The 10,293-nt window shown below is 34.9% G+C and overlaps 1 protein-coding gene across 1 annotated transcript in view; it reads left to right on the top strand.

Annotated features, from left to right (window-relative positions):
• LOC117103926 (serine-rich adhesin for platelets-like) overlaps nt 1–7,163 on the top strand; it is a 7,691-nt gene extending 528 nt beyond the window's left edge. Inside the window, exons 2-3 of the mRNA XM_033244578.1 lie at nt 3,397–3,515; nt 5,399–7,163. Of these exons, the coding sequence (XP_033100469.1) occupies nt 3,443–3,515; nt 5,399–6,159 (834 nt within the window). The 5' untranslated portion in view covers nt 3,397–3,442 and the 3' untranslated portion in view covers nt 6,160–7,163. The remainder of the gene's footprint in view (nt 1–3,396; nt 3,516–5,398) is intronic.
• The last annotated feature ends 3,130 nt before the right edge of the window (nt 7,164–10,293 follow it).

The following is a 10,293-nucleotide window of genomic DNA, read 5'->3' on the forward strand; positions in this document are numbered from 1 at the left end:
AACTACGTGTCCGGAGATTGATGGAATCTGTCTCTTATACACATCTAGATGTGTAGGTTAACATTTTAATAGACCTTACTAAAGCGATATAGGCCTATTGCTACCAAATACGTGACTATGTCACAGTGATAAAATGTAGTAAATTTTTAGTCGGCGGGTGTTTAAAGCCTAATTATACCCCTGTATCCGCTCCTGCCCGTGGGTCCTCTAATCAAGGACCCACCGCCCCAGAAAAGGGTTGGCAGAGTATTATCTAGAGCCTGGATCCACCACTTTGATCACCAGGCTAATTGTGTAGGTTAATTAAGAAATAATATACAAAAATGAAATTTTTTTTATAAAACATTCATTCATGTGTTGCTCCAGCTGGAGACTATATATTACCACACTTCATTATTGGCTAGAAAAAGGTTTATGGTGTCGTTGTTTTGGCACCTTTTGGACATCAGTGTTGCGTTCGTCGTAAATCAGTGTTTTTATAGATCATTCAAAATTAGCTCTAAAATGCGAGTAAAAACAGCAAAGGACTAAGAAAAAGAGTAAGACTAGAAAGAACATTAGAATTGGTCTACATCAAAACAATATTCAAATTAGGTTTTGCTGCGTAGCATCATTAACACAAAGAAATAGATAAATAATAATAACAGTGCTCGAATAGGAACAAGGTGTTATAAAGGCATAGGCCTTCAACAAAAAGTTCCATATTTAGTTGTGTGAAAAAATGTCTTTGGCGGGATTCGAACCTGCAACTTCTCGCTTATGCCATCTTACCATGATTTCCAATCTGCGACCTTTAAGCTTTTCTAGCTAACCATAACGCCACTATTTTTTTTTTTTTCTTATTTTTAGAAGTCGGCCAATGACAAAAGTTACCTTTTACAGGATTGATTAATAAAATGTTTATATAATATGAAGTTGGAAAAATATCCAAAATTAAACGAGATCGACAAGAACCAAAAGAAAATTCGGTACTGCTCCTAAAACTTTTTGCTATCTGTGGCACTACTTTGCAATGGATATCTTCTTTCTTCTTGGGCGGTACACAAAAAGTTTGTATTTAGAGGAGTTTTTCCCCTTTTCCCCTGTTCATTTTGGGGTTGCACAAGGATCGATTTTTGGCCCATACTTTATAATTTGTTTGTTATTTACCTGAATAATTTATTATCTACCTGTGTTAAAATGTACGCTGACGATACTCTGTTATACAGTAGAATTAGATCTCCTAATGATGTTTGTACTCTTTAAAAAGATTCTGTATTAGACTGGAGTATACCAATTATAAATAATTGGATGTTAGTTATGATTATAAGAGTTACTAGGATTAAAACTATTTCTTACCATATTGGTTCCAATACCGTTGATGAAACTTTCGAATATAAGTACCTTTGGGGTCACCCTGTCATAGACTTGATTGAGGGCCTCATGTATCTAGTATCTATATTATAATTACGCTTATTTCAAGTGTTTGGTTGCTTTTTTGAATCGTGCTCCAATGTTAAGCTCGATCCAGCGAAGTATGGTTTTGTGACTGGGCGAGGGACCACTATGGCTAATTGCTACGGTTAACCATGTAATAGCTCACTGTAATAATAACGGTTCTCCAGTCCACGTATGTTCTCTTGATTTTTATAAACTTGCAAACTACGTGTCCGGAGATTGATGGAATCGTGGATGCTACTTTATCAGTGGTACACGAGCCTCGGCATTCATATTAAATGGAATAGATCTCTTGGTAATTCGATTTCAGTCAGCAAAGTTCACGTAAAGGAGGCTTATTCTCTCCATTGATTTTTAATCTATTTTTGAAAGCTATAATCACTGGTTAAAATGATCTTGAATGAATGTTAATGTTTTCGGCTATGCTGATAATGTTCTAATAATAAGCAACAGTATTACAGTACTACATAGATAATTGATTTTTGCAAGGATACATCACCTAGAATGGCATGAGATTGAATCCACAAATCCGATTGTGTTATTTTGGCAACCATTATTTTTCCCAGCTCCGAATTGAAATCATTCATTCATTCATTCAGTATTTATTTCCATTCTTTCTTTTTCATACATACCGTAACATTTTAAACATAAATATTTCATGTTGATGAACATTACAAATCAATATTGACATAATTAAATATAAATTTTAAAGAAAATAAAAGGAAAGGGGGAATTTCTGAAGCGCAGCTGATTACATGAAAAACCCCCTAATACAAAAATAGTAATTTAATATAAATATACAGGCACTATGCCTTACAAAAACCAGAATATAGGCCTATAAAAAAAGTTCAAATTTCACAATAAAAATCATATTTATGATTTCTATAATATAATAATTTAAAATATCATCTCCAAAGATTCTTCTAATACAATCATTTTTTTTTTGGAATATAAAACTAAATAAAATTGGACAATAAACATTTTAAAAAGCCAAAAAAATTACAAGTATTATAGAAAAATGCCTGCCCAATGTATCCGATTCTATCACATATCTCTGTGTTGAACTCTGTTGTAATCTTCAAAGTGATGTACATATTGCTAATAGAGTCCTCAAATATCCACGTGCTTTTTACTCCTTACAATGTATTGGTTTGTGTAAAAATGGGGCTTCAACTGTCGTCAGGTCACATTTTTGGAAAACTAACCTCTCCCCAATTTTACCTAATTTCTCTCTATGTATTAATTGTCAGAGTAAACACATTGAATCATCTCTTGGTTTTCCTGATCAACTAATTTATATTGCTCTTGGAATACCTAAGATGTATAACGTAAAGAGAGCCATGGAACTTTACTTTGTCTTCCATATTTCTAATAATTTTTCCATATCCAGAAGGTTTTACTCACAATTAGTTATCTGTGAAGGAGGGTACATTAATTGACAGAGTAATGTCAACTAATAGAAATGATATTTTTTCGTTCGCCAAATTTGTTTCGATAAAAAAACTTGATGTAAAAAACAATGTAAAAAGTTACTTGGTAATGGAATCTCTGACAGTATCAGTACAGTACTATGTTACGTTATTCTGAAATATATAATGATGATATTTTAAGAGGATTTTTATCCCATTTTTGATGTCATTTGAACACTGAACATTTTTTTTACTGTATGCTATATTTGTATATTTAGATCACACTGAAATTATAGTATTATGTGCCATATTGGTGCTGTGTGAGATTTCATTGCTTGAACTGAAGTAATGGGTCGATTGTTGTGCGACTGTGTTGTTGTTTGCTGTCTCTTTTTCTGTTATATTTATCTTCTATCATTTGTTATTCATTTGTATTTTTGGATATTCACCTTTTGGAGGTATTTTTTAAATAAATTGAAGTTAAAAATAGAAAATAGTATTTAAGCTACTCATTATCTAAAAATTCAATGCAATTTTGTTTATAATGTAGATAGCAATTAGTTGTCTGACCTGTCACCAGTCAATACATATTAAGAATGATGGACATTCTAGAAAAAGGGAGTTTGGTATCAGTCTCGACGTGTACAACTCCTGCAGCGCTCCATTATCGTAAGTCGCTGTCTTTCTTAAAATAAAAATAGGTCTACACACCTTCAATAAACATTAATGATTGTTATTCTCACAGTTTCTCACCGGCTTCCAGGTACCTGGCCCACTGCCACCCTAGGCCTGCCACACGGTCACAGCATTTGCCACCTTTGGTCCGTAGCCGCAAGGTCTTTTGACACCTAGGCCCGTTGCCAAAGATTCGTGGCCACCCGGCCTTTACATTTATTACCATGATTATTTTTACATATATTTGCTATTATGCATGCATATATTTTTATACTTTTGAATTTAAATAGTAAAGTTTGTCCTAACTAATTCTGTAACAAAAATTGTGTTATTCAATGTAGTGTCTAGTTTTTCAATGTTGTATTTTTATTTATTCGGTATCAAAAACTCAGATAAACCCCATAGAGCAAGGGCCTGTGTTTTTACAAAAAAAAAGTTATTTATATAGTATAACCACAAGACATCTTTTTTTATTTCTGGATCAAAGTAGAAGCCATAATTCCCCTTCCTCACTCAGTTCTCGATGGAGAGAGAATCAACTGGAAACAGTGTTTCTTCATCTAATACAAAGTAACTTGAACAACGTCCAATGGTTTAATATATCATAGGCATTAGAGACATCAAATGAAGCATACATACACAGGACTGTTAGGCGAGACTTTTTTATACATTGTTTAGCGAACCCGCCGCCTGCAAATAATGTCAATTTTGAATAAAAATAAAATTTTATTTTTGGCCAATTAGCGTACCCCAGCACCAAAAAATAGAAATTTTAGAAAAAAAAAATAAAAGATTTTCTTTATTTTTATTACGCCATCCGCTGCCTTGAAATCGCCAAAGATAAGATATGAATAATTCTTCCTAATCATTTAAATTTAAAGCATTTAACCATTCCATTGATACACTGTTTACATATACCAATAATTTTTTTTAATTATTTTCTCCTCCGTCTGGATGTTTTGGGCAAAACTATTTGCTAAATAAGAAAACAAAACTTTATTTTTATTTATTTTTTCCGCCCTCCTCTGATGATCTTAAAAAGAATATAAGTTCGCGAAACAAGGAATCACTAGAATGAGCAGGCGTAAAAGAATAATTATCAGATGGTTTAAAAACTGATACATTAAAATAAAAATTGATTCAAGAACCTTTGAAACCACACATGCAATAACAATGAGTGTAATAAAGGTTGCCTAAGAGTGAGCCTCTATATTGTATACTTATGCAATAGAGTAAGGACACATAAGTCTGATAACCAGATGATGACATGATACCAGTAAAAGAAAGTTCAGTTCAACCTACTGTAATCATTAATGTGTCTACAGTTTATTACAATGAGCCAATAGTGGCTTTTACTGGTAATGTCACGATATATGTATCTATTTTCCTATATTGTACATTAGAAAAATTTCGAAAAAACTCAAAAACAAAACGGGATTACAGCTGTTCTGCACAATCACATGGGCGCAGATCATGGGGGACGGGGTACACACCCCAACCTATTTTTAGGACGGTCGTTCCCCCTCCCCAGCTTTTCGACCGTAATGTAATTTCATAAGACAAGAAGATGTCTGAAAATTTTAAAATAAACTACATAAATGGCCCAGGTTTAACGAAGGAGCGCTGTACAGCCAGAGTACAAGACATTTTACTATACAGTATACGAGTGTTACTTGTCGCTCCTCAAATTTTGAGGAGCGCTCTCAACAGTCAAATCCACACCCACATCAGCCTCAACCATGGTGAGCCTGAGGTGGGTGTGGACTCACGACTGTCCCCCATTAAAAAAAAAACCCGATCTGCGCCCTTTGCAAAATCACCTCTTCATTTGCATCAATTGGTTTGATTAAATGTAATAAATGCTTAACTGATTTCAGGTGTATACGTTGGGAATAGTGCAGTCATGCATTTGACCAGTGGCGGCGCTCCCGTAAGTTGCATAGATCTCAAGAGTTTTAAAGGTGATTCTAAACATTTTAAATTTGAAACATGTCCGCGGAATATCGACCCCAACGATGTCATCAAACGAGCATTGAAGTGTGAGGGTAAACAATTCAGGAACCAAGATTACGACGTGAAAAAGAACAATTGTGAGCATTTTGCTAGATGGTGCTTTACTGGCGTGGCAAGGAGTTACCAAACGGAAAGCTGGTCTACATATATTGGGCTTACTATATACAGTTACATGCCAAAAGTGCCAAACTTGCGTTCAAAAAAAAGCTCAAGCTCATGTCCAGAATCGGACTTGAGCTCCAGTTCATGTCCGAAATCGGATTCAAGCTCCAGTTCATGTTCAAAATCGGGTCCAAACTTCAGTTCATATCCAAAATTGTTTCCAAGTTCCAGCTCATGTCCGAAATCGGATTCGAGCTCAAGCTCATGTCCAAAATCGGACTCGAGCTCCAGTTCATGTCCAAAGTCGGATTCAAGCTCTAGTTCATGTTCAAAATCGGGTCCAAACTTCAGTTCATATCCAAAATCGTTTCCAAGTTCCAGCTCATGTCCAAAATCGGACTCGAGTTCCAGCTCATGTCCAAAGTCGGGTCCAAGCTCCAGTTCATATGTAAAATTGGACTCCAGCTCATGTACAAAGTCGGGTCCAGGAGGCAAAAGCAGTCTCATTTTCACTGTTTGTTGAACACACATTCAATGACAATGAGGAATGTAAATATTTTCGTCTGTACTTTTCCACTCACCTTAAAATGTTAAAAAACAGGCCCAAAATTCTCTTAGTACAGGTTATAAAAAAGTTCCACCATAATTTTAGCTTGTACATGTTATGCTTTTTATTATTATTTTACCTGTAGGCCCACGGTATATTAAGAGCGATTGTCTGTAAAAAAAATCAATCAATAAAGGTGGCAAACTAAGAAAAAATGATTGTGTTTATACATTAGTAATAAACAAGTGCATGTTTCCGGTGTAACGGACAAATTCAGTATTTCTACCATTGTTTACTCTTTTGAAAAGCAAATGTTGGCTAACCTAATCTCGTATTTTGAATATTGTATACATTTCCAACAAATTTAGAATAGTCTAGGTAAAAGACCAATAGTTTCACAATTTCATATTTTAGGATGCATTCCGGTATTTGCAGTTATCTGCCAAATAGGCTATTGGCAATATCTAAATAATTTATAAATCAAAAGTGGCACGTATTTAAAGAGATTTTTCGTGGTAGGTTGTTAGAAGTTGCTTAGTTGAATTACAGGTTTGAAATTTTGGGTAGATGTAAAATCTGTGAGCATTGTTGTCTGAAAATTGGTACCGTATTTTCCAGTGAAAAGAAATATATATATATAAAAGTGACCACCTAATAACGGTTATCTACATATCTACTTTTAATAAGATATAAATTTATGAATTAATTTGTTTTTGTTTATATTAGCAATGAATAATATATGGGTGGTGGCGCTGGCCCCGTCGGGTAGAGCTGCCCCCACCCCCGTCCGAGATCCAGCCATTGTTTCTCACAGCATTGTTGCATTTGTCAGTATTTTGCCTTCTAATTTTAATACATTACGATCTATAATCTATACTTTGATGATGTGAGCTTTTATTTTTTAGATGAAAGTAAAAAATATGTTTAGAAAATAAATACATTAGATTTACATGTTAATGGCAAAGAGTTTTTATCAGAAGAAAAACGTGCTTATAATACTCATAATATAGATATGTTAGGCTGTCTCTTATACACATCTAGATGTGTATAAGAGACAGTGAGACATACTGTTAAAACCTGCCTGTAAACAGTGTAATAATAAATAATATTATAGGCATAGGCCTATATACCGTATTTCTTCCCCCGGTTGATGGCGCCCATTTCAAAATCGTGGGTGTGCAACTTCCTCCCCTTCGCGTTCGCGCCTGTCCCTATAATTATTATATTAGTTTTTTTGTGGTTTAAATGAGCCTTGAGACTGGTTTTATTGTGAAAGGCGCTATAAAAGTGCATGACCATTGGCCGCTACTATTGACTACTACCATTGACCATATGTCACTTTATATTATGCCTATAGACGTTTAGTAGTTTTGTTTATAATAGAGAATCACAGTAATCTTTAAATCAGTAATTAATTTAAAAAAAAAAAAAAACGTTTCACGACAAGTAATTAATCCAAAATTGTGGTTCAAACTGTATGTTTTGTAGAAATAAAATTGGATGTACTTAATGCTTGCGCCAGTGTTTTCTTTTTTTTAAACGAACTCATTTGAATAGAGTGCGCTAGATTAGTAGCGAACCACTTCAAGAAGTTGCTCTTAAGGTTGATTCTAAAACTGCAACTAATGTTACGTCTTGGTGATTAGTAAGATTATTATAGTACCGTCAACAGGGGCGGATCCAGAGACTGTCTCTTATACACATGGGGGGGGGCCGAAATTTGGGCCGATCGAGACAACAATGCCCTAGGGGGTCCGGGGGCATGCCCCCGCAAAAGTTTTGTGTTGTAGACGCCCGAAAATAACATTTGAGGCGTTGTGGGCTATCATTTTTTTCTTTTTCCGTCTTTTTTTCTTTTTTTTTCTTTTTTTCACCTCCCAAAAAGGGGGGGGGGGCCGCCCCCCCCCCCTAAATCCGCCCCTGGTCAACAAAAGATGTACTCAGTATTGATACTACTGTTGTTATCCATCATTCCTTTTCGTGAAAAACCCTATTTCTGTGTAGGCCTTACTACGTACTCTGTCACGGAATTGACACGGTTTCGACCAGCCAGTCATATCTCTCCTGGACAAGATGTACTTGATTACTATTCCAGCCTAGGAATACGGAAAAAAACACGAAGAGGTTGAAGGGCAGGTAGAAGGGTTCATAAAATTACGGAGCACCTGGAACTTTCAAAGAATCAGAAACACGGTCATTGTGACGTTTCTTTTTGTTTCTTTAACGCACGATCAGTTCGCAACAAAGCCACCGCAATTTCTGATTTTGTTCTGGAACACGATTACGATGTAGTTGTAATAACGATCGAGTTATTGAAAATGCTTTAACACCTAGTGGATATACGTTTACCCATACGCCGAGGAATCAAGGAAGACGTGGAGGTGGAGTAGGTGTGCTTTATAAATCTGATCTTGGCTTTTCACTTCTTGACAATAAATGTCGCTCTTATGAATGCTGCGAACTTCAGTCTAAAAAACTTAATCTCAGAGTTGTTGCTACTTACCGTCCTCCAACTAAACTTGACAGCTTCCTTGAAGAATTCTCATCTTCGCTTGACAAAAACTTGCTATCTAACTGCAAATTTTTATATATTGGTGATTTCAATGTTCATCTATCTAATGATCATGACTCTCAAGCTCGTCAATTTCAAGATCTCCTTAATGACTATAACTTGGTTCAACATGTTTCTCACCCTACTCATAATAAGGGTAACCTACTTGACTTAATTATTACTAAGAATTCCACGTCTATTATTGTAACATCAGTGACAGTGGTTTTATTTTTAGTGATCACTCTGTGATTAGTTTTACAATTCCTGACTTATTTGATAAAATGCTTACAACTTCTTCATCGAAATTTGTTATGTATAGAAATATTAAGGCATTTAATTTTGATGAATTACAAAATCATTTAAATGTTGAGTTTTCTCTTAAAGATACTAAGCAATTGTATACAGTTGATAAGCATTTTATGTCATTTTACAATACTTTAAGAATAGCCATTGATAAATTTGCCCCAGTTAGAGAAATTGAGATTAGAGAAAAAAAGAATAACAAGCCTTGGTATAATCAAATTCTTAAAATTGCAAAACGAACCGTTCGTAAATCTGAGCGTAGATGGCATTTAAGTAGGTCTGATAACGACAAAATTGAATACGTTAAAAATTTGAAGCAATTTAATAAGAAACTTAAACAGGCTAAGACAAAATACTTGACTTCTTATTTACAAGATTGTTCATACGATAAAAGGAAACTGTTTAAAGTAATTAATAAACTTGTTAAAGGAACACCTACCAACTTATATCCACCCCATAATAATACGATACATTTAACTGAACTCTTTTCTAACTTTTTCCTTGGAAAGATTGTTAAAATTCGAAATGAGCTCATCCTTCTCCTGCCTTACCTTCGCCAATCGTTGTCCCTCCACCCATTAACTGTGCTTTTTCTTCATTTACTTTGGTTGAGGGCTCTGATGTTCAAAGATGTATTTCATCTTTATCTTCAGCCTCATGCTCCTTAGATCCGCTTCCCACCAGTATCTTTAAAATATGTGTTAACTCCCTTATTGAACCTCTTACCTTTTTAGTTAACAAATCACTCTCTTCAGGATGTTTTCCTTCAGTTTTTAAATCTGCTGTTATTAAACCTATTTTGAACAAAACAATCTCTGGACAGTAACTTTTTTGAAAACTTCCGACCTATATCCAATCTTTCACTCATTGGCAAGCTCCTTGAGAAAATTGTTGCAAATCAATTTTTATATTACCTATATAATTTTGAACTGCTCAATCCATTTCAATCCGCTTACAAAGTAGGTCATAGTACCGAAACGGCACTCACTAAGATTCATAATGACATTGTCTGTGCTTTTGATCGCAAGCGTGCTGTTGCCCTTGTAATGTTAGATCTTTCGTCAGCATTTGACACAGTTGATCACAAATTCTTTTACAACGTCTTTCTGTTTATTACAAAGTTTCCGACACTGCTCTTAGTTGGTTTAAGTCCTATTTTGATGAACGGACCCAGAGATAAATAACATTAAGTTTGCCCCAAAATATCTTAAATGCGGTGTTCCACAGGGATCCATTCTGGGTCCCCTTCTCTTTTC

Source organism: Anneissia japonica, unplaced genomic scaffold (genome assembly GCF_011630105.1).
Source record: "Anneissia japonica isolate Jap-2015-1 unplaced genomic scaffold, ASM1163010v1 scaffold1810_len1271414_cov176, whole genome shotgun sequence".
Lineage (NCBI taxonomy): Eukaryota > Metazoa > Echinodermata > Crinoidea > Comatulida > Comatulidae > Anneissia > Anneissia japonica.